This window comes from Mus musculus, chromosome 11 (genome assembly GCF_000001635.26).
Source record: "Mus musculus strain C57BL/6J chromosome 11, GRCm38.p6 C57BL/6J".
Taxonomy (NCBI): domain Eukaryota; kingdom Metazoa; phylum Chordata; class Mammalia; order Rodentia; family Muridae; genus Mus; species Mus musculus.
Window position 1 is genome coordinate 114,700,138 of NC_000077.6, and position 24,667 is coordinate 114,724,804.

General features: G+C 50.2%; 2 protein-coding genes across 3 annotated transcripts in view; both read left to right on the forward strand.

Annotated features, from left to right (window-relative positions):
• Ttyh2 (tweety family member 2) overlaps positions 1–20,847 on the forward strand; it is a 45,517-nt gene extending 24,670 nt beyond the window's left edge. The window contains exons 5-14 of the mRNA NM_053273.2: positions 1,644–1,739; positions 2,099–2,171; positions 7,199–7,268; positions 7,542–7,597; positions 8,280–8,372; positions 8,632–8,724; positions 9,906–10,048; positions 10,674–10,859; positions 11,623–11,701; positions 18,992–20,847. Of these exons, the coding sequence (NP_444503.2) occupies positions 1,644–1,739; positions 2,099–2,171; positions 7,199–7,268; positions 7,542–7,597; positions 8,280–8,372; positions 8,632–8,724; positions 9,906–10,048; positions 10,674–10,859; positions 11,623–11,701; positions 18,992–19,066 (964 nt within the window). The 3' untranslated portion in view covers positions 19,067–20,847. The remainder of the gene's footprint in view (positions 1–1,643; positions 1,740–2,098; positions 2,172–7,198; positions 7,269–7,541; positions 7,598–8,279; positions 8,373–8,631; positions 8,725–9,905; positions 10,049–10,673; positions 10,860–11,622; positions 11,702–18,991) is intronic.
• Positions 20,848–21,203: 356 nt separating this feature from the next.
• Dnaic2 (dynein, axonemal, intermediate chain 2) overlaps positions 21,204–24,667 on the forward strand; it is a 36,549-nt gene continuing 33,085 nt past the window's right edge. For both annotated transcript variants that reach the window (XM_006533660.3, XM_006533662.4), the window contains exon 1: positions 21,204–23,757. The gene's annotated coding sequence lies outside the window, so the exon portion shown is untranslated. The remainder of the gene's footprint in view (positions 23,758–24,667) is intronic.

Here is a 24,667-nt window from a genome sequence, read left to right on the forward strand (position 1 = left end):
AAAACTGGCTCCTGGGTGACCTCCAGCAAGTGACAAGCCAGCTCTATCCATGTCCCAAAGCTGCAGCCCCATTTCTGGGATCCCAGAGACCTGCCGTGGAGTAGCCGCTGCTCTGGTTGGGGCCGAGACTTTCGATTAAGCCCCTGCTTTTAAGCAGCAGACCTCCATTCACAAAGACAGCATCTTATTTGGCTTCTGGGAATCTCCAGCCTGCTCCATCTTCCTCAGAGCTTCTTGTCACTTCCTACCAGTTCCATCTTGGCCTACTTAACACCCCAAGGCCCAGTCCTTAGTACCACATGAGATGTGTGGGTGGTGCATGCCCCTAGTCACAGCACTTGGAAGGCAGAAGGCAAAGGCAGAAGAAGAACCACAAGTTAAAGCGATAGCGAGTTTGAAGCCATCCTGGAATATGTAAGACCCTGTCTTTTTAAAAAGCGACAGAAGGTATATGCCAGTTCCTAGCTGGCATAGGACAGACTTTTTCTAGAAGCTCTGTAGGTAGCCTAGAGGTTAGATGGGACCCCAGGATATCCCAACCCCTGCTCCCATCTGAATTCCCTGATGATCAAGAGCGAGCTCTCTCACACAGGCACCCTGACACCAAGCTCAGCTCTTGGCACAAATGTTGGGTGAAGAAACCTCTGCATACTACACTGTGTGTTGCCCACAGGCTAGATGGGCAAGATGGGAGGCCTTGGGGAAGACAGACAGGCATCCATCAAAGAAGGGGGCTTCTCCGATCTGAAATGTTGGGCCTTACTACATCTGTTCTCTGAGGGTTCTAGAAACAAAGCAGAGGAGATGGGAGCTGCCTGATTGGTGGGAGGGAGCTGCAGAAACAGAGCTGTGTGGTCTACTGTGAGGCCTTCAGCCACATATGTTTATTAAAATGTGGGTATGGGCTGGCAAGATGGTTCAGAGCACTGACCACTCTTCCACAGGTCCCGAGTTCAATTCCAAACAACCACATGGTGGCTCACAACCATCTGTAATGGTATCAGATGCCCGCTTCTGCTGTGTCTGAAGAGAGTGGCAGGTAGTGACAGTGTACTCCTATACATAAAATAAATAAATAAATCTTTAAAAAAAAACCCAAAACTTGGACGGAAGGATTGGGATGTAGCTCAGTTAGCATGCATGAGATCCTGGACTTGTTCCTGAATGGTATAAAAATTAATAATATTAAATAAACCTAAATATTCATATCCTTTGGGCCACAAATGAGTTTGCTACTAAATAGCACAGGCTACCCTGGAATTCTCAAGAACTGGGATTCCAGGTGTGGCTTCATTTTTCTCTCTTGCATATTTTACATCTCAGGTTCTTAGTAGACCTGTTTTTCTTTAGGTTCTTAGTAGGTGGCTGTGAGTAGTGGCAGACAGACAATGTAGGTATAGATATTTTCCACCGTGATGGAAAGTTCTAGTGCCCTGCACTGGCCTAGGTTCCACCAGATGGTTAAGGCACAGGGTAGGAGAGTCCAGCCTCCTCCAGGTATAACTGAAGGTGTGGTTACTCCAGCCCCTGAGGACCCCTCAACCTGTGCTCCCACTGATCTGGGCGACTGTTCTGACCTCCCAAAAGCAGCAGGTGGGCAGTTCTACCCTGCCCACCCTCATGTTGTCTTTGCCTCTGCTCAGGTGGCTGTCCTACCTCCTGCTTTTCATCCTTGACCTGGTCATCTGCCTTGTCACCTGCCTGGGACTGGCCAGGCGGTCCAAGTGTCTCCTAGCCTCGTGAGTAGCCCTGTTTATTATGCTCCTGAACCAGAGTCGGGCTGGGGCCCACCTACAGAGGGAGATGAGGGCATGGCCAGACCTTGAGAGTGGTCGTAGCCAGGTTGCCCCTCCTCAGCACCCAACTCCCCTCCCCTTGTGTGTCTTTGTGCTGTCACAGCTGAGTCTTTTCAACCAAAGCATTGAGATCCGTAGCTCTCTCCTAGGATTTAGCAGAGAGGGGGTAGGGGTTGGGGTCTGTGCATGGCAGGATAGGGCTGTGTCTGGGAGGATGGGTGTTGAATTTAGGTCGGATGTCTGCTGTCCAAAAGACCCCTTCCTGTCACCTTGCAATCCCAGAGTGTCTGCCTCTCTCCTAGCATGCTGTGCTGTGGAATACTGACCCTGATCCTCAGCTGGGCTTCTCTGGCTGCTGATGCTGCTGCAGCAGTGGTAAGTGAAGGGGATTGTGGGTGACTGGTCTGATCAGGACAATCTGCCTGTCCCGTCCTCTTCATAGACCCCAGACGGGCAGGCTTTGGCTCAGTATCTTACCCACTATTCCAGAGTCTCAGGACTAAAGAGGCTTGGATCACTTTGTCCAGACTCAGAGACAGGAAGGTGTTTGTCCAAAGTTGCAGGGCTTTGGGGACAGAGCCAAGACGAGGCACGCTGCTTGTTTGGGCATGCAGAGAACTTGAGGGTGGCCAGGCAGCTTCTGTGTGGGCTTGAAGCGTTGAATTCCCTGGATGGGTTCTGAAGCTCTGTCCTTTACCTGCTGCCTGACACAGGTACATAGAAGGTGACATCTTTTACCTTCTGTTCCTGCAGCCCGGTCACCCTCATACTCGTGTGTGTGTGTGTGTGTGTGTGTGTGTGTGTGTGTGTGCGCGCGCGCGTGCGTGCTTCTGAATGTGGTTCCTCAATGTTATGCAAAAGCGAGGGACTTCCTATGTAAGAACGTAAAAACAAAACAGCAACCACAAAAACAAAACCCACTGAAAACTATTTGCTCTTGGAGCTGAGCTGCCTGAGTAACCATTCACTTAGTGTGTGTGTGTGTGTGTGTGTGTGTGTGTGTGTGTGTTGGTGTGTTCTTTGTGTGCCTCAATCTGCAGAACACAGGAGGACTTGGTGTTCCCTGGGGACAGTCACTCGGTGGAGGAAGACATAGTGTGAATCCCTAGTTCTAGGTGCTTGCTCTGTGTGTGTTGCTGTGTGCCTGTGTGAAGACGCATGCTTATACAACTGCACGTGTGCTGGGGAGGACTCATTTTACTAGGTGATACCAAGGTACCACGCTGATTCGAGGGCTGTACCCAACCCCGAGGTCTGCACCTGCTCTTCCCTACCCACACCAGGCCTGGTACCCCTGGGGATGACTTGGGCATTTTTTCAAGTCCACAGAATAAATGGCTTCTGGTGCCACCTGACTCTGCCACTCTTGGAGGTTTATTCAGAAGTGCTAAAGATCTTGTTCTGGTGATACATACCTATGGCCCCAGTTACTCTGGAAACTGAGGCAGGAGGATTGCAAATTAAAGACCCATCTGAACTACAGTTTAAGTATAGCCTGATCAACTTAGTAAGGCCCTGTCTTTAAACAGGAGCTGGAGATCTGGCTCAGCAGTTAAGAATACTTGTTGCTCTTACAGATCCTGGTTCCCATCCTGGTACCCACATGGTGGCTCACAACCATCCAAAGCTCCACTTCCAGGGCATCTGATGCCCTCTTCTGACTTCCAAGGACACCAGACACACAGGCAGTGCACACATGCACGCACATACGTAAACATACAAACACATGCATTTTACCTCATACACATAAAATAAATCTACCTCCGTGAGAGTGGGGCTGGGAACGAAGCTCGGTGGCAGAACGCTTACCTAGTATGTAAGAAGCTGTAGGCTTGAGCTCTAGTACTATAGCAGGGGCTAGAGAAGGCTGGGGTGCTCAGTTAGGAAGGTGCTTGCTGACAGAGACCCAGCCCTGGGCTTAGTCCTCAGCACTGCATCAACTGGCTGAGATACTACCCATTATCCTCCCAGCACTTGGGAGCGTTAGAAACACAGGGGTTGTCAGTTTAAGGGTTACCTGAGCCCCTGTCCCAAAGCAAATAAAAACAAAAGGAGATGGTATTTCTCATTTTTGTGCTGTGGTCACATACAAGGACTGGTGCAGAAAAAACAGTGCTGAAGTCCAGGCTGTGCTCAAAGCATCCTGGTGGCCTTTGGAGGTTGTAAACACTGTGGGGAGGGGCTCCACTCCCCAGAGTGATGGGCACAGCTGCCTGGCTGGCAGCCTCTTCTCCAGAGACAACTGCAGGCGCAGGGAAGCTTTCTGTACTATGGGGTGGGTTCGCTTCTGGCAGCCTTTGCCTTTTGAAGAAGCAATAGCGTCCAGCTTGCTACCGTGAGCCGCCCCTTGGGAGCTGGCTTCCTCCCAGTGGGGGCTTCTCCCACCGAGCATCTTGCGTTCAAGGAACCAAGAACCGATAGGCAGCCGTTTTATCTGCAGCCGGGTACTGTGGAATGCCAGGGAGCTGGGAGCCATGCCAGTTCCCTAATTCCTTTACTCTGGGCCCTTGTGCGGGAGAGGGGGGCGTGAGGGCATTGAATGGGCCTTTGACAGAGCCGAGGCTGCTGTAGCATTTTAATAGGAAGAGGGGTATGGAGGAGCTGCGGGGGGAGGGCACCAGCTGTCAAGGGGTCATTGTGTAAAGCTCTTGTGTTCCTCCCCTGCCACCCTGCCCTCTGAGGCCGATTCGGAGGGCATTGGGGGCCAGATTCACACCATCACCCCTCCTCCAACCTGCCCATCAGGCAGGGCATCCACAGGACATAGTATGGCCTCTGAGACCATTCCGGGGCATGCTGAGTGGAGGGAAGGTGGGCACTGGGGAACCGAGCTCAGAGCCTCCTGACCTGTGACCTGTGCCCTCTCTGCTGACCATCCTGGCCATCCCCATGTAGTCAGTAATGAGCCACAGACACGCTTTCGGAGCTGGCGGCTCTTCCCAGCCGAGGAGAGGCAATACCAAGAAGGAAGAGGGCAGGAGGTTGGTTAGGAGCCTCTGGGTGCTTTGGCTACAGCAGACATGACAGAACACTCCCAGAACATCCAGGTCTGATGGACAGCAGGCCCACCTCCTGGGTCACAGGCAGGGGCATAGCTGCTATAGCCCCCAGCCTTGACTGTGCCATCCTTTCATGCCTTCCTAGCAGCAGGACCTCTGGAAAGCTACTGGTGTTCTCCATGCCTCAGTTTTCTCCTGGGTAAAATGGGGAGAATAGTACCTGGTGCCTCAAAGGGCACACAGTGGCTGTTCAATGTGTAGTAGCCATCTTGGCTTCTGATACAGTTCTCACCATGTGAGAGTCACAGGGATGACCTCTTCAGACAATCAGGAACTTCCTGCAGGCTCAATCTGGCCCAGGCTCTGGGCAACTTCTCCTGCCCACTTCACTTGCGCCAGGTGCTCTCTTTCCCCCATCTCCGCCCTTCTTCCATCCCATTCGAAATCGAACTTATAATGTATGGACAAATACATGCATGCATGCACGGGTGTATATGTACCCACACGCTGCACATGCACATACATATGTCACCCTCATTGATAGATTTGGCTTCTCACAGCAAGCCATGTACCCCACAATATCTTAACCCCCTTTCTCTCCTGGCCTTAGCAGAGAAAGAAGAGAAGCATCAGCTATGGTAAAGCCTCGTGAAGAAGTTCCTAGTTCCCCCTCTTTGGAGCCCAGTCTTCCTGAGGTGTGACTCCAACACAGTGGCCTTATTCCGTTTACCGAGGCAACCCTAGCCTAACTCCCCACCTCTGCTACTCCAGCCAAGGGATGCGGGTGTGCAGCCGGGCCTGCTGGCGCTGCATCTCTATTGATAATAATAGGCCAGCTGATTTATTATGTATGTTGGTGGTTTGTATATAAAACCCTTCTCCGTGGTCTTGAGTGCCTGTGGGTGATTGCATATGTTGGGGAGGGGAGGATGATTGTGTTTGTGTGGGAGAGGAGATGAATGTTGGGGTACTCTGGAGAAGTTTGGAATCCAGAGGAGCCTATTGCTCTCCAACACCCCACCCCCAACACACACACACACATTTTCTACTCTTAGTCTCTTTTTTTTTCTTTTTTTTTTTTAAAGATTTATTTATTGATTATATGTAAGTGCACTGTAGCTGTCTTCAGACACTCCAGAAGAGGGCGTCAGATCTCGTTATGGATGGTTGTGAGCCACCATGTGGTTGCTGGGATTTGAACTCTGGACCTTTGGAAGAACAGTCGGGTGCTCTTACCCACTGAGCCATCTCACCAGCCCAACTCTTAGTCTCAAGATGCAGACACACACCCCTGACAAGTACCAATCCTAGAACTGCACCTGTACCTAGGAAGAGCTCAAAACCTATCAATTTGATGCCTGAGGTGATGCTTCCGGTGGACAGAGTACCCCTCGTGGTACAGCACCACCTGAAGGAGTCCTGTGCTCAGGGATCAGGCATCAGAGAAGCAGGGTGACTCCTTAGTATGTGGCATAGGAGGAAGAGCTTGCTCTGGCTGCTCTGAAAGGTGGGGCACCCCATTTCTCCCTCCATGTCACTGGTGTCAGATCTGGGTTCAGAACTTCCTCAGTCGCTTCTCTTTCCTGTAGTCATACTGACCTCAGGAGTCACTTAGCCGGGCTGGGAGCCAATCCTACCCCTCTGACTCCTTGCCGCTGGTCACAGCAACGAAAACCTGCTTCAAAAGCTCCAAGATGAACTCTGCACCAGCCTCACCCTTCAGAAGACAAGTCAGAACCGTGTGTGTGTGTGTGTGTGTGTGTGTGTGTGTGTGTGTGTGTGTGGTACACACCTTTAATCCCAACACATACACATATGAGGCAGAGGGCAAGTGGATCTCTGTGAGTTCAAGGCCAGCCTGATCTACATAGTGAGCTCTGAGACAGCCAGAACTACATAGTTAGACCCTGCTTTTTCAGGGGTGAGTGGGGGCAGGGAGAACAGATGACAAGTTAGGGACTTTCCATAGTTTGACCACCAGAGTGTGCAGAGCTTGATAGTTGTAAGAATACAGTTAAAAAGAACAAATAAGCCTGGGAGCAAAGGCATCCTAATCGCAGACACACCCAGCCTGCCGCTGTCCCACCCCCAGCAGAGATTCCCAGCCTCCTGGGTATCCGTCACTGAAAAAGAATTCAGAAATAAGAGGTCCCAGTCCAGAAAACCGTACATACAGTCATATGTAAGGTGGATAGTGTCATTATGTCACCACCACAGATAAGACCACTCAAGTACAAAAAGAATAAGTAACTTGTCCAAGGTGACAGAAGCAGGATTCAAACCCAGAAACCTGGCTCCCAGTCTAGGGCTTCTGCCCTAGAATGAGTTAGAGATCAAGGTGACCAGGGCAGCAGTGCCTGAGGCTCTGACCTTCCTCTACCCAATCCTGTCTCCATGACTCAGGGCACCAGTGACTTCTGCATGGCTCCTGACATCTACATCCTGAACAACACAGGGAGCCAGATCAACTCAGGTAATGTCGTCTGGGACCGCTGTCCCTAGAGCCATTCATTCCCTCAGCTCAGGCTAAGGCCATATGAACCAGCTAGCTACACTTTATCTCTAACTTTAGTCACCCAACATTTCGCTACCCCAGACTTGGGATTCTCTAGACCATGGGCCACCTGGTGAAAAACTGCCTCCATTAGGTGTTTGAGAGAAGGGGGAGTGGATGGGACCACTGAGCAGGCGGAGGGTCTGGTCTGTTTCCTGTGATCTTCCTGACACTGATGCTATTGCCTTGCAGAGGTGACCCGGTACTACCTCCATTGCAGTCAGAGCCTAATCAGCCCGTTCCAGCAGGTACAGCCACCCACACCTACCTTTGCCCATCCCACAGCCCCTCATCTCCGGGTTTCCTTCTCTCTGGACCCTCAGCCCCACCACGTACCAAGATGGTGGACAGCCAGGCCTCACTTCACTGTGGTCCTCTTTTGGCCACTCTCTGAAGGGGACTCTGCTCTTGGTTACTCCACTCTTTCCCTTTTCTACGCTTACAAGCGTGCACCTTCTTGGAGAGCTGGTTACTCTGTGGGTGTTAGGCAAGAGGTAGGGGCAAGCCTCAGGGCTCTGCATTTCTCACAAGCTCCCTGGCAAGGTCCATGGTGTTTGTCTGAGGACCACATCTGAGAAGCAAGAAGCATGGCTCTCAAAAGCTAAAGGGGTGTGGGAAAGACATCTTACAAGGGAGGAGCATATTCATGCCATAGTGGTTGGGTTGACCAGATGGCTAAAAGTCTGAATGCTGGGGAACACGTTCCCTCTCTGAGTCCAGGTTCTCCAGTGTTCCAAAACCAATAGGATCCAATTTATTATGCCTGCCCCCATCAGAGTCCAAGAAACCCTTTACAGTGGGTATAGCCTGCCCAGACCCTCCTGTATATTTGCCTGGTTGGTAATGTGAGTACAGGAGCACCAGCCTCCAGGTAACTGTGGGACTTCTGGGAAATGGATCCTCACAAAAAGCTGTGTTCTTTCCACCCAGTCACTGACCACCTTCCAGCGCTCATTGACCACCATGCAGATCCAGGTTGGAGGCCTGCTGCAGTTTGCCGTGCCCCTCTTCCCTACAGCAGAGGTAAGAGAGCTGCCACTTGCAGCAGCTGTGTCAGGAAGGGAGCCCTAGTTGAGCTCCCCCCCACTCCTACAGCCACCCTTGCACCTGTACCCCAGCAGGTTTGGGTGAGCATCCTGCCAGCTATGCATCCCTCACTTTCCTGTGGCTCAGCTCTTCCCTTCTAGGGAAAGGCCTCTCTGCACAGCAGCTCTCTCTAATCTTGTGTGCATGCCCTCCCCAACTGCTCACTCTGCCTTCTCTCTCCCTCTTCCTACTTCAGAAAGACCTTCTTGGCATCCAGCTTCTGCTAAACAACTCCGAGATCAGCCTGCACCAGTTGACCGCCATGTTGGATTGCCGAGGGCTGCACAAGGTACTGGGTGACTGACTGTGGAGGGTGTGGGGTACACCAGCAGGGTACATTTTCCCAGAGAGAAGCCAGCAAAGACCTAGGGAAAGACTACCCAAGCCTCCTTCAGGCCCTCAGACATGAGGCTGAAGCCAAGCAGTGGGAAGTGAAAGGAGGTGCCTTGTCTCTTGGTTTCTCTGATGGCTGCTGAGGGGCACCCTATGAAAGGAACTTAGGGTAGGAACCTAGGAGGTTGGCTTTAGAACATTGGAAGACCCTGATTAAATGATGACTATATAGTTGTTCACTGCCTAGACTCCCAGCCATCTGGTCAACCCATCCTTCTCCCCATCTTACAAGCCAATGTTTGAATCTTATTGCCAGGATGTAATGTGCCAGACATGTTGATGCATGCTTGTACTTAGATGTGGATGTAGGAGGATCATGCATTTAAGACCACATGCACTGTATAGTGAAGTTGTGTCTCGGAGAGAGAGAGAGACTGAGAGGGGCAGGAGCCAGATAGAGCGACACATGCTTTTAATACCCAGATCTTGGGAGGCAAAGCCAGGTGGATCTCGTGTGAGTTCCAGGCTAGCTAGGGCTACATAGTTAGGTCCTGTCTTAAACAAACAAACTAAATGTGTGTGTGTGTGTGTGTGCATATATATACATATACATATACACATATATGTGTGTGTATATATTATGTAACATATATACATGTATATTATATATTACATAGTAGTAATGCAAGGGACACTGAGGGTATGTGAGCACCTCAACCCCAAGCAGTGAGCCATTGTATTTCAACATCTTCCACAACCCATATAGACTTAGAATAAGCACATAAGTTTGTCCATGATGTATACCCATACTCACACACAAATCATATACACTTACACATACTTACACATAAAATAATAAACATTTTTTAAAATGAAAGAGTTTTGGATATAACCTGTTTCCAGTTCTACAACTAGCTGCCCCCTCATCCATTTAGTTTGAAGTCAGCCTCCAGTGTCCGGCACACAGTAGGCTAGCAAATCCTTGTCCCAAGGAGTCTGTCAGGTACCTCCGGGGAGGGGAAGGTGCTTTGGGTGGGAAGCTGCCAGGAGATGTTCGGTACAGGCAGAGAGGAGAGGGGTTTCCAAAGAAGGGTTCAGACCCCAGCCCTCTGCAATGACATGTCCCTGTTTCCCCAGGACTACCTAGACGCCCTCACTGGCATCTGCTATGATGGCATTGAGGGCCTGCTCTTCCTTGGTCTCTTCTCCCTCTTGGCTGCCCTGGCTTTCTCCACCCTGACCTGTGCCGGACCTCGTGCCTGGAAATACTTCATCAACAGGTAGGGTACCAGAAAAGCGGGGCCCACCCGATCCCAGCAGTAAGGAGGATTTCTGCAGGGGACATCACCATCTGGTCACCTGAGACAAAAGAGGGCTGCAGAGGTGGCTGGATGTCCCTGAGAGTTAAAATAGATCCCTGTAAAAGTAACTGAGCCAAAGATGGTGACAACCTACCTGACCCCGCCCAGTAGCTCTTGCTTTTCTTCCTGGGCAACACTTTGCAAGGTGACATAATGAGGGAGAAAGGCCCCAAGAAAGAGCAGGGAGGATCAAAGATATTACTGTCAAGATGGGATTTTCAGGCTTCTTGGGGGCAGAGAGAGAGAGAGAGAGAGAAAGAAAGATAGGAATGGATTTCAGGATCTCATGGACGGACAAGAGGGAGGGAGTGGACCGCCTTCCCACCCCATGTGCAGCCAGTAAGGGGCTCTGCCTGGAAGAGGTGGGCGTGGAGTTTGGGTCCGGTGCAGTAAGTCGTGCCTCTGAGAATCTTACTTTTGTAGATGCTGAAGGAGATGCATATGGCCTGAGAGTATCCTAGGAAGAGAGATTGGGAGCACAGTAGGACCCCATGGCCTTGAGGCTCACCCCTAATGGCCAGCCGGCTTCTACATCTCCTTCTAGGGACAGAGATTATGATGACATCGACGACGATGACCCTTTCAACCCCCAAGCTCGGCGCATCGCGGCCCATAACCCCACGAGGGGGCAACTGCACAGTTTCTGCAGCTACAGCAGCGGCCTTGGCAGCCAGTGCAGCCTTCAGCCTCCCTCCCAGACCATCTCCAATGCCCCAGTCTCTGAGTACATGTACGCACAGTGGGGCCGCAGAGTCTCTCACACCCAGGCTGGGCGGCATAACCCTCCCAACCCTGCAGTGAGGCTGGATTTGGTCTCCAGAAACACATGGGGAAGGGAGGGCACCAGAGGCCAAACTTGATCTTTCTGACTGTAGCCCAGAATGCCTGACAGGAGCATATAGTCACCCTTCCACAGCTGTGTGTGCTGGGTAAAAACAAGCCTGACCCTTTGTCACATGACCCCAGGTCAATCCCAAGTCTAAGAAGCTGCACTTCTCCAAGCCATGCTCCCCCTGGCATCTCTCTCTCCTTAGCTGCCTCCTCCCTGGTCCCCCTAGAGCAGTGGTTCCCACCCTGTGGGTCAGGACTGCCACACGGGTCACCTATGAGATACCCTGCGTATCAAATATTTACATTATGATTCATAACAATAGCAAAATTACAGTTATGAAGTAGCAACAAAAATAACTTTATAGCTCTGGGTCACCACAGCATGAGGGTATTAAAGGGTCGAAGCATCAGGAAGGTTGAGAAACACTGCCCTAGAGTGTTCGTTCCTTTTGACTCCCCCTGCACCTTGAGGGTCTCACACTGTAAACCAAGCTGTCCTCCCTCAACCTTCCATGTGCTGGGATGACAGGTGTGAGCCACCATGCCCAGGTCTCTTTCCTTTATTGTCCTACCCACAATCTCTCCCTCATACCCACAACCCTCAACTCCCATGATTAATTAAGAGTTCCTGCATACATATCTGATCTCCTCTTGGCCCACAGGAACCAGGCCATACTCTTTGGTGGGAACCCACGATACGAAAATGTGCCACTCATCGGGAGAGGTTCCCCTCCGCCCACAGTAAGTATCCTTTTGTGGCCCGGTCCCTGTCGGGGACATAATCAAAGATAAAAGCTGTCAGTGCAATGTGTGGTCCCCACAGAGACGTGAAAGAATGTAATAGCTCTGTTACCAAATAAGTATCAGAGCAGACTGCCACACGTCACGGGCCATCCGCTACCCAGACCGTAAAGACGCCAATCGATCTCGCCCTGTTAGATGGCCTCTTGGGCATGGCCCATTGCACAACTGTCCTTGAGATAAATGGCCTCTGTCTTCAAGCTAGAGGACCAGGGACTGCATTTGTCACACTGGCACTTCATAAATCCACATGGTACTTAGCGTAGCCATGCTCGGTTGGCCATTGATTTAACTCAAGGGGAAAAACAAATTTCTCACATCACGTGACAGCCAGTAGGCTCCAGCTTAGAGCCAGGCACCTAAGCAGTCACAGGAGATTGTGGGACACACACACACACACACACACACACACACACACACACACACACACACACACACACGAGGACTGTCTGACTGTCTGGAATAATGACCTTTATACAGCCTTCAAGAAACTCTCCTGGGGCCAGAGATGTGGATTCAGGGATGTGGAGTCCCTGCCCAGCACCAAGTATAACTGGGTGTGGTGGTTTAAAGAAATTCTAGGTCACACAGAGCAAGTTCAAGACCTACTTCAAAAAAAATGAAAGAGAAAAATATTCTTCCTGCATTCTAAGAGTAGGAGGAAGTTGCCTTGGCATTGATTTGTTTGTTTGTTTCATGTGCATGGTGTTGTTGTTGTTGTTGTTGTGGTCGTCATTGTTTTGGTTGCTGGTATGTCTGTGCACCACAGGCGTGCCTGGCACCTGTGGAGGCCAGTGGAGGATATCGGATCGCCCTGGAACTGAAGTTACAGACATTGTAAACCATTATGTGGGTGCTAGGAATTGAACCCCGGTCCTCTCAAAGAGCATCCGGTGTTTTTAACCTCTGAGCCATTTCTCCAGCTCCTCTTCCACCTTTAAAACAGGTTAAGATTGAGCTAGCTCACTGGTGGGGCACTTGCCTAGCATGTCAGAGGCCCTGGGTTTGCCCCTCAGGAGAAGAGAGAGTCCTTTATAGCTAGTTTCCTAAAGAGGATAAATACAAGAGGAAAAGAGAGTCTCTTGTCCATCTGTCTGTCATTCCTGTCCATCCTAGTTTCCTTTCCACTGCCTTGATAAACAACAGGTAACATGGAGGGGAAGATCTTACTTGTCATCCAGTCCATCACTGAGGGAGCTCAAGGCAGAAACTGAAGCAGAGGCCACGGATGACCACTGCTCATTGGCTTGCACCCTTTAAACATTTATTTATTTATGTATATGAGTACACTGCCGCTGTCTTCAGACACACCAGAAGAGGGCATCGGATCCCATTACAGATGGTTGTGAGCCACCATGTGGTTGCTGGGAATTGAACTCAGGACCTCTGGGAGAGCAGTCAGTGCTCTTAACCACTGAGCCATCTCTCCAGCCTTCAGCCTGCTTTCTTATACAACCCAGGACCACCTGCCCAGGGATGGCACCACACATAGTGGGCTGAGCCCTCCCATGGCAATCACCAGTCAAGAAACTGAGCCGGTCATGGTGGTGCACGCCTTTAATCCCAGCACTTGGGAGGCAGAGGCAGGCCTGGTCTACAAAGTGAGTTCCAGGACAGCCAGGGCTACACAGAGAAACCCTGTCTCAAAAGAAAAAAAAAGAAGAAAAAGAAACTGGCCCACAGACATGCCCACAGGCAGTATGATGGAGTCATTTTCTCAACTGAGCTTCCCTCTTCTGAGATGGCTCCTACTAAAGTTGCCAGAAAACTAAATGTACTCTTCCCTTTCCAGATGTGTGTGTGTGTGTGGTTTGAGACACGGTGTTATATAGCTGAAGATGACCTTGAACTCCTGACCCTCCTGCCTCCACCTTCCAGGGAGCACTTAAGAGATTCCCTTGGATTCTGGTGCTAGGGGTTGAGCCAGGACCTTATGAGTTATTGCTAAGCTACCTAGCTAGATCCCTGGCTCCTCTCTTTATCATTTGTGTTTCCCCTCAGTCCTGGGACCTAACTGTAGCAGGTTGGCTTGGTGTTGTAGTGGCCTATCCAGGACAACTGCCACCAGTCACAGCCTTCCTCCACCACCCCAGCAAAACTCAAAGCCCCCAGGACCACGCCCATGTGAGGTCTGTGCCTCCAATCCTGGGTGGAGCCCAGGATGTGCTGGGTAGGTGGGAAATTGGAGAAACTGCCATACTGTCTGTTCCCAGGGTAGCATCCATAGAGCCCAGGATTATTGCTAAGGTAGGAACAGCCTGGACTTTGGTACCCACATACCTGGGTTCAAATCCCAGCTTATACCATGTGGCCTCTGTGACCTGGGACATGGCCTCTGCCTCTCTGGCCTCAGTTCTCCTGTATGTAGAATGGGGACGGTGAAGACACATGCCTGAGCACTGAAAGGGGTGGCTCATTAGAGCATTGTTTTGTTTTGTTTTGTTTTTCGAGACAGGGTTTCTCTGTATAGCCCTGGCTGTCCTGGAACTCACTTTGTAGACCAGGCTGGCCTCAAACTCAGAAATCCACCCGCCTCTGCCTCCCCAGTGCTGGGATTAAAGGCATGCGCCACCACGCCCGGCTTCATTAGATCATTATAAGAATGACCATATGCAGCATACAGGAAGTGCCACACATAGGCTGGTTCTCTTCCTTCTCTGTCTCTCTCTCTTTAAAAAATGTCACGGAGGTGTGGCATTCCTAAGAAGATGCCAGAGTGGAAGTCTCTGGGGAGAGTGGGTAGACTTCTTGTCCAGCGTCTGCTTCCATGGAGGCGTTCCATCTGCCCATCCCTGTAGTTTCAGGGGAACCACCAATACAATAGAAATGCTGGGTACCCTGGACCAGTGAGTGGAGCTGGGCCCTGGGAACCCAGCAAGTGCACAGATGGGCTGTAAGCAGCACCCTGGCCTGCCCACTGCAAAGCCTACTGCAACAAATCCTGATTTTCCATGCCACGATTCCCCTGGCGTTTTATCCCGAAAACCTTACTTGTGTTTCTTTCATTACTATTATTTTAAGATGTGTGTGTGTGTGTGTGTGTGTGTGTGTGTGTGTGTGTGTGTGTGTGTGTGTATAGTATGTAGTGTGGGGGTACACACAGAGGACTAAGGGAGTCGTATTCCTTGGAACTGGGGTTACAAGCTTCCTGAAATGGATGCTAGGAGCTGAACTCGAGTCGTCTGGAAGAGCAGCAGATGCTCTTAATTGCTTTGCCATCTCCCCAGCCCCCTTATTATTATTTTTAAAACAGAGTTTCCCGTAGCCTGAGCTGACCTCTAACTCATAACTCACAGCTCACTGTAGAGCAGAGGCTGATTTTGAACTTCTGACACTCCCGCTTCTGTTTCCCATGAGCTGGGAAAGAGCATCACGGGCTGCCGTTCATGGACTAGTGAGTCGCAGGCTGCACCTTTAAAATCCTACCCTGCCTTCCCTGCTAATCAAAGCTTCCTAGATCCCTCTGCCTCCAGCTGCCAGGCCCCAGGGACCGACTTCATTATTAATCCAAGCCAAACACAATTTGGGAAAATCTGCTACTGTGACAAAGAAATTAATCACTATGCTGTGATTGTGAGTGAAAGCGATTTTTAGATTACCTTCTGCTGGAAACAGTCAGGCCACTCTCCCTGTCCTGAGGTAAACTGCAGCTGACCCTATTTACAAGGCTGGAAGACAGAAAAACCCTCATGGCTTTGGCAAAGGTGACTAACTACCAGCTACCTCCATCTTGGCCAACTCTGGGGGAAGATTCCCACCCTCTGCCCCTGCTAGGGACATCTGGAAAGATCGGTGCTGATGATGTCGTCATGGAAACAGGTGGGATGAGGGTGTGGGTGAATGAGAGGAAGCAAGGCCACTGAAGGGTCAGCCTGTTCCTTGGCCGGAAAAGTATCTTCCCTTGGCTCGGACTTCAGGGAATCTCTCTTGTGTTTCCAGACCCGTTCCTAGACACTAACAAAAATCGCTCAGGGTGTTGTGAAAATCCCTGAGTTGAAGGTCTTCTCTGGCCTTATTTTTGGTTAAGACGTCTTCCACGCCATAAAACAAGCATTATTGCCCTGAAAGAGATAGGAAAGTTTTATTTGGCTTTTCTTTGTTTGTGTTGGTACTGAGAACTAGAACTCAGGACCTCACACTCCAAGCTATATCCTTAGCCCCAAGAGACGGAAACTCTCTTGGAAAGCAGGAACAAGCGACAAAATGAGGCCTTCTCTTTTCAGAGTTCTTTCTTGTAAATGAAAAGTGACATTTTTTTTTCATCCTTTTGGAAAAAGAGGGACCATGTGATCACTCTTTTTAAAAACTGACCCATTTCAGAGGCTGTTCTCACTCTATGTGGAGCTGTCCATTTTGTGTGGCTCCATTTTGATTTTTCAGTCTGGCCCAGTGCAGGACTCAGGTTCAATTCCCAGTCCAAAGCAGTGGACCTTTGTCATGTTCCTGTAATAATGGCAGCACAGGGGTTCTCAGACTCACAGAAACAGACTTTCCCAGGGAAGCAGCCTGGAAGATTTACAGTCTAACAAACTTACCAGGCAAGTCTGGGGAACACTGCCTTCATTGGGAAGGTTTGGTACTTGTGTGTACCCCAGAATCTGTTAAAGGGCCTGAGGGATCTGACCTGGGCCCCAGGGGTTGGCATGTCTAGCCTATTCCTGGGCAAAGCTGCCTCTGCTGGCCTAGGAGTCAAACCAGAGAACCACCACTCTCAGGCTGCCTTGTTCCGAAGCCATAGAGCTTTGAGGGACAGGATGGTCCTGTATGTTGAAGCTGGCCCATGCATTGTGGGATGTTTACCTGGCTTCGTAGTATTCCATCCCCAATCCTCCTGCAGCTCTGACAACTGGATCATCATTCGATATCGTAGGTATATCTGACAGACTCTCATGCAGATGCACATGGCTACCTAAAGTGCCTCTTGCCCGCTTCCTCTCATCCTACCCTGAGGTGACCTCGACTTGGGAAATGTCCCTGGGGTGAGGAGACTCACTGGAGTCAGCGTCCATCAGCAGCCACAAGCTTGTTAGGAAATGCAGGGTCTTGCGGCTGGTGGGGTCAATGAATGGCTAAGAGCACTGGCTGCTGTTGCAGAGGCCTCAGGTTTAATTCTCAGCACCGACATGTAGCTCACAACCAGGAGTTCTGATGCCCTCTTCTGACCTTTGCAGGCCAGGAATAACATACATACATGCATGCAAAACATTCCGACACATAAAAGAAATCTAAAAACATTTTTTTAGAAGGAAATGTTAAGGGTCCCTGGTGCTTTGGGCACAGGAGGAGATAGAAGACTTCCTGAGTTTTCACCTGGGACAGTGGTTCTCAACTTGTGGGTCTCAACTCCTTCGGGTTAGCCTAGTAGGTATCATACATGTCAGATATTTACATTATGATTCCTAACAATAGCAACATTACAGTTACCAATTATCAACAAAAATAATGGTATGGTCGGGGGCCATCACAGCATAAGGAACTACATGTATTAAAGAGTCGAAGTTTTAGGAAGGTTGTGTGTGACTGGATCTGCTGATCTTGCGCACAGCTTCTTCGACTCTGGAATTGTCAAAGCAACACTTTAAAACTATTGGTGACACATTAAAAAAACTTGTTTTTTTTTTTTTGTTTTTTTTTTTTTGTTTGTTTTGTCTATCTTACCTCAAAACAGAAAAAGAAATCTTGATAGATGTGACCTGGTTGGGTTTTTTTTTTTTTTTTTAACTCCCTAGATATATAAAGACCCTGATAGAAAGGATGGTGCTGAATTTTTTTAGGTATTTTTCAAGTGGGAAAAGGGAGGCCAGGAGAAGTTAGAGGATGTCAGTCAGCCAGCCAGGCGGTGGCGGCGCAACCCTTTAATCCCAGCATTCAGCAGCAGAGGCAGGCAGATTTTTGTGAGTTCAAGGCCAACCTAGTCTGCAGAACGAGTTCTGGAACAGCTACACAGGGAAACCCAGTCTTGGAAAAACAAACAAAACAAAAGGAGACTCAGCCGAAGAAGCGACGGGGCTGATAAAGTGTAGAGAGTAGAGATAAGGACGGGGTAAGCATCCACTCAGTAAAGAAGCGTGAGAAGAAGCGAGGTGTGAACCCCTGGGGCTCGCTGGCCAGCCAGCCTCACCTATTGGGTAAGCTTCAGGCCAGTGAAACACCTTGTCTCAAAAAGCACAGACTAGGGGGCTGGAGAGATGGCTCAATGGTTAAGAACATTGAGTGCTCTTCCAAACGACCAGAGTTCAAATCCCAGCAACCACATGGTGGCTCACAACCATCTGTAATGGGATCCGATACACTCTTCTGGTGTCCGAAGACAGCTACAGTGTACTCATACATACATTAAAAAAAAAACTAATTAAACACCCCCCACCACCACCACACACACACACACACACACACATGGTAGATAGCAGCCACACACATAGGACACATACACCGGATTCAAAGCTGGCTTCTAGGATGTGTGTGACCTGTGCCCCTCAGTCTGCTGGCTGTTAACTACCTGCTCCAAACTTCCCTGGTACACCTGATACGGTCTAGCGCTAGGCCTCCTGAGAGCCTGGGTGTGGAGGAAGGAGGATCCCTGCTCTGGGTTTGCATGCTATGCTAGAGGCTAAAGATGGTGCCCCGGGGATGTGAGACTGGAGGCGTCAGTGGACACGAAACTTCCCAAGCCTCCCTGAGCTGTGTGATGGCTTGTGATAAAGTCACTGTCTGGCTGCCCTGCCTGGCCAGCTTGTCATCCTCTGAGAAGTTCCCAGCACGTTTGCTGGTCCCAGGAATCCCAAGAGTGCCACACTCTGAGGATGCTCCAGCTCGTTATGTGCAACGATGTGCTGCTGTTCTTCATGCACACATCCTCCTCTATGTTCAGGATCTCGGTTGGGTTCATTGCCCCTGGGTGTGGTGACAGGAACATACAACCCCAGTTCTCTGAAGGCTGAGACCCAAAGGTCCTTTTGAGTCGGAGTCCAGCCTGGCTACACAGGGAACCCTGGACTACAAAGTAAGACCCTGTCTAAATAGATAACAGAAACAAAAGAAGAAAACACACACACACAAGAACATAATGCAATACAGGCATTTTTTTTTAGTACCTTTGATCCAAAGTTAGTTGAATTTATGGGTGTGGAACCAGCTTACCGAGAGGGGAAAATGGGCTGTGTAATGTCAGGGTGACCAGGTAGCAAACTGTGCCCTCTTGAGACTGTCCCTCCTCCTCTCTCCTCACAGTACTCTCCCAGCATGAGACCCACCTACATGTCCGTGGCGGATGAACACCTGAGACACTACGAGTTCCCGTCCTAGGGGCTTTCAGTGTACCTGCCTCTTCTGCCAGCTCGGTTCTCAGCAGATGCAGAACCCAGCTGTGTTTCTGGAATAGAAACCGAAGGTTCCTGGACACGAACAGGCTCCTGTGGCTGCAGAGACACAGCTGGGACTCCTGACCAAAGCCACAGGTGGACGTGAGGCCTGTGACTGGACCAGCCTCTCCGGCCTTAACTCCCCCAGGACTCAGCTGTTGTCCCTGAGGCAGCTGCCCGCTTCAGCCCACCTTAAGTCCCACCCTCAGCAGATGAAAAATGGTAATTGAGGAGGGGACCACCAGCCTGAGAGCCCTTTTCTCTAAAGGCCCTTCCATTGGGCTCCTGCCTCTTGTTAGCGTGGCCCTAACTAAGTCCAGGCCACACCCTCCAGTTACTTGGTCCTTGGTTTCTAGGCGGTGGCAATTGGAGGTGTGTTAGGAGAACACCTGGTCCAGGATCTACGTTCTGGGACCACAGGGACTCTGCCTAGATGCCAGAAGGACAGCATCAAGAGATCTCCCCAGAGGGGATGGGTGGCTTCAAGCTGGGCACTGCAGCCTGGCAGCCATGGGCACAATTCTCTAACCTCCACCAGCCAACCCCATTCTGGAACCAGGTGTCAGCTGCAGGTGGGGACAGTCTCAGGTATGAACAGACACTTTGAAAGCACCTGAACAGGTTCCCAGTGTTTTAAAACAGGTTGATGATCCAAAGACTCACGCCTCCCGCAGGCACGGCCAATACTTGCAATAGACTCAGGCTCGGTTGGGTTTTATACCCGATGTTCTACTGTGGCTCTCACACAAGCCATCTTACAGATCTGGAGGAGAGGCCAAGGAGTGAGCTGTGGGGTTTTTGGGGTTTTGTTTTGCTGCGGTCTCCTTATATACCCTGACTGGCCCTGGCCTAGAACTCATAGAGATCTGCCTGCCTCTGTCTGCAGAGTACTGGGCTCAAAGGCGTGTGCTACCACACCACACCAGGCCAGGAGCAGATTTGCTTTGATTTTTTTTTTTTTTTTTTTTTTTTTGAGACAGGGTTTCTCTGTGTAGCCCTAGCTTGTCCTTGAACTCATTCTATAGACCAGACTAACCTCAAATTCAGAGATCACCTGCCTCTGCCTTGAGAGTGCCAGGATTAAAGGGTGCGCCATGATGCCACATCCTGGTCTTTTGGCTTTTTTTTTTTTTTTTTAATAAGATATCAGTGAGACATTCTACCCCACACGGCTAGAGAAGGACATCTGGAGCCTTGTAAAGGGAAAGACATGATAGCTAAGAAGGCCGAGGGACTTCATTCTGAGGAACAGCCACTTCTGGCCAGGAGAAAATAATAACCCCTGTCCTGCCTGCCAAGGGACAGGTTAGGGGTCTTTGGTGCTTCCAACCTCTGACCAACCCAGAGTACACTACACACCGAAGCCCCGTGGCCTTGTGCAGCCAAGCGAGGCCCTACTGATGGTGCGGGACAGGGATGTGTCCATTTCAGAAGAGCCACATTGTCATTGTACTGGCAGCTCCCAGCCAAGCCACCGGCGTCACTGTGTCTCATATTAACCTGTGCATACTGTGAGCGACCTTTGTATGCCTGTGTCCTGTGCAGACTCGGAGCTTTGACCTCAGGCCTTGCTCCTGATGTCTCCTCTGCAGCAGCTGAAGGACTTTTTAATGCATGTACATTAAACTAAAACTCCTCCGGGTTCTACAAGAGTCGGGTGGGCAAACCTCTTCTTGATCCATGTTCGCCCTCCCCCAGAAATAAACCACTTCCCTTAAGATGTGCAGCTGAGTCACTTAACTTGGTAACCTCTGAGGACTAGCCACTGTGCATGTCCCCTCCGCGGAGGTCTCGTGGGGGGTGGGGGAAGGGGGCGCGGGAGGGGGATTCCAAGAGGCTCCTCCAAAAGCTGTGTTGGATTTCAGTGAGAAATGAGCAAGGGGTTATGAGGCAGATGGCAAGGTAGCTCAGCAGGTGAGTACTTGCTCTTCCAGAGGACCTAAGTTCCGTTCCGAGCTCTCATAGCAAGCTTCATAATCACCTGCAGCTCCATCATGGGGGGGGGGGGATTGCCCTTCTGACCTTCAAGGACAACCACATGTGCATGATATACACACAGAGAGACCGAGAGAGAAACTAAAAAGCAAATCTTGGGGCTGTAGAGATGGCTCAGTAGTCTAGAGCACTACTGCTTTTGCTGAGGACCTGGGTTCGATTCCCAGCCCTTGCGTGGTGGCTCACAAGCATCTGGCATTTCAGTTCCACGATTCTGATGCCCTCTTCTGGCCACCATGTATGATGCACACACACAAAGGAAAACGTACACTCACAGATCTCATTATGTGGCCTTGGCTGACCTCCCAAGTTGTAGACCAGGCTAGCCTAGGGCTCATTGAGATCTGCCTGCCTCTATATTCCAAGCACTGGGACTAAAAGCCACCATGCTGAGCATAATTTTTTTTTTTGAGACATGGTTTCTCTGTATAGCCCTGGCTGTCCTGGAACTCACTCTGTAGACCAGGTTGGCCTTGAACTCAAATCTGCCTGCCTCTGCCTCCCGAGTGCTGGGATTAAAGGCGTGCACCACCACGTCCAGCATAAAATATCTCTTTAACTGTTTTTGCTTTATTTGAGACAGACATCCCCAACTGTCTTAGAACTTTCTCTATAGACTAGGCTAATAACCTTTGCCTTCTTTTAAAGATTTATTTATTATATGTAAGTACACCGTAGCTGTCTTCAGATGCACCAGAAGAGGGCATCAGATCCCATTACAGGTGATTGTGAGCCACCGTGTGGTTGCTGGGATTTGAACTCAGGACCTTCGGAAGATCAGTCAGTGCTCTTACTCGCTGAGCCATCTCTCCAGCCTAACCTTTGCCTTCTTAATGCTGAGACTAAAGGTGTGTACTATCACACCTGGCTATGAATCTTTTTTTTTTTTTAAAGAGGGAGCTATTGGGCTGGAAAGATACTCATTTACATAAAATCTTTTTTTTTTTTTTAAAGAGGAAGCTCTGAATGAAAGTCTCAGGCTACAGGTACCTGCAGCTTTTACCTATTTTGTTTTTTGTTTATTGGTGGTGATGGCATGTGTGTGTGTGTGTGTGTGTGTGTGTGTGTGTGTGTGTGTGTTATATGCACATAGGCCAGAGGACAAAGGACATTGGCTCTTCAGCTCTACCAACCCCTCCACCTTATTCCCCTGAGATGAGGCTGCAACCAGCAACCCCCAGAAACAATCCTGTCTCCCCCACTGAAGAGCTGATGCTACAGGCGTGGGCCTGTCACACTCAGCTTTTTATGTCGTGCTGGGCATTTGAACTCAGCTCCCATGCTTCTGCGGCCAAAGCTCTGATCTGTGGAGCCGCCCCTCACCACTGCCGGGAGCTCCTCTCACAGAACCCGAGCTGGACCCCATTTCTACTCTGGACTTTCCCCAAAGTTCCCTCTGAAGGTCATTCATTGCTCATCACGCTGCTAAGAAGTAAGTAGCCTTGATTAAGTGTTCACAGGAGCCAGCAATCCTGCCTGATATGGGTATTAATTTTGTATTAACCCTCAGAAGAAATCGATAAGGCCATTTGGTTTGTAGATTAACAGGTGCATCAAGGGTCAGGGCTTGGCTGGTGTGAAGACAGCACAGGGTGCTTCACACAGAGCCCCAGGCCCTGAGCTGGGTGCCTCTGGGTGGGCATGGGTAGCACAATGGTCAGGTGGGAGGGGCCCAGGCGCACTCCTCCACCAGCCAGTCATGGGTTCATGCTGTATTCCTGAGTACCCTGGTGCTTGGGGCAGGGATGCCTGAACACAATGTCTCTGGGACAGCCCCTCACTCCTCACCCCGATGCCTAGGCTGAGCCTAGTCTCCGCTGACTCGGCTACACCAGCTCTGGTGCCTCTGCACAAGCCAAGTGACTGTTCACACCCCTGTGCAGCTGAGCTCCCAGAAAGTCGTGGAGCTCCTGGGTAAGCTGCTGTGTCCCTTGGGAGTGCTCGAGGGGAGAAGCTTGCGCAGATGACCTCACCGGCTCACAAGTGGGCACGTGCTCTTGTGGCTTTTCCTGGGCTCTGCCTGCCCTAAGGGAACCCGCAGCCTTGGGGAGATGAGTAAGAACGCTGTGGGAACTCCCATAATTAGGCTGATTTTCAGAGAAAACTGCCACTCAGCAACGAGGTGACGTGGGCTGTGGGGCTTTTACCACCGTCTCTGCAAACTAGATGAAACTTAAGTTGCAAAAGGTCTAGGAGAAGCAGGAAGGTGAAGACTGGAGAGAATGGCTCTGTGATTAAGAGCACTGGCTGCTCTTCCAGAAGACCCTGGGGTTGGTTCCCAGCACCCACAAGGGCAATCACAAGGGTCTGTAGCTCTAGTTCCAAGAGATCTGAGATACGATGTTCTCTCCTGGCCTCCCTGGGCACTGCATGCCCAGAGTGTACAGACAGCAATGCAAACAGTACATCCAGACACGAAAGATAAACTTAAACCTTAGACAGGTGGCTGTGAGCAGCCTGATGCACCTCTGCTTCACTCGGTTCCTGCAGCCCCCATTTGCTTCGGACTGAACCAGGGCCTTGTTCCTGCTAGGTGGCTACTGTACCACTGAGCTACACTCCCACTCAGCACTCTCTCTCAGTCACTCCTACAGTGAGTGACTCAAGAGGCCTACCATGGTCACTGACCAGTGCACTCAGGTAAGAACTGTCCTTACCAGCCCCCCACGAGAGCTTTGATTTGTACCTCCTGACACACAAAGTCTAAATATTTGACGGCCCTTTACTTTCTCTGAGTTCTAGCGTAGCAGAGGTATCTGGGTAGTCTTGGTCGTGGTCTTGGGATGGGAGTTTACAAAGTATCATGGAACAGCTCCTATTGCTTGTTAGTGTTGTGGGCAAGATTCCCATGCTCTGTACTTCCTGTTTAGTCTGTTTTGTGTGCATGTATATGTATGTGTGTGTGTGTGTGTGTGTGTGTGTGTGTGTGTGTGTGTGTGTGTGTGTGTGTGAGCGCGTGTGAAAGAGAGGGTGGGGAGAGAGAGAGAGAGGGAGAGAGAATGAGAGAGAGGGGGAGGAGATGGGGGAGAGAAAGACTTGCGCTTGGTGGTTTTGATTTGGGTTTTGCTTTGAGACAAGGTTTCACTATTGAAACTAACCTGGAACTCTTCATTTAGACCAGGCTAGCCTGGAAATCAGAGGTCTGTCTGTCTCTACCTTACGAGTGCTGGGATCGAAACGTACCCAGCCTGGTCTAGTTCTGTTCGTTTTGAGATGGTCTCATGTAGCCCACGCTGGCCTCTTGTAAGCCCAGGCTGACCCTGAACACCTGATTGTCTTCTTTCCATCTCAGAGACTTAGGGATCAGTTTCCACTCGATTTCAAAATTAGAAAAACAAAAACCAAACCACCACCAACAAAGGCATGAAAGCAGAAGGAAATGGGGAATAGATATGATCAAAGTATATTTTATGAATATATGCAAACACCATAAGAAAAGCCCTTACCCTGTACTATTGATTAGCACTAATAAAAAAAAAAAATCACTAGTTCGAAAAATCACAAGTTCGAAAAATCACAAGTTCAAAGCTAGCCTGATTACATGAGACCC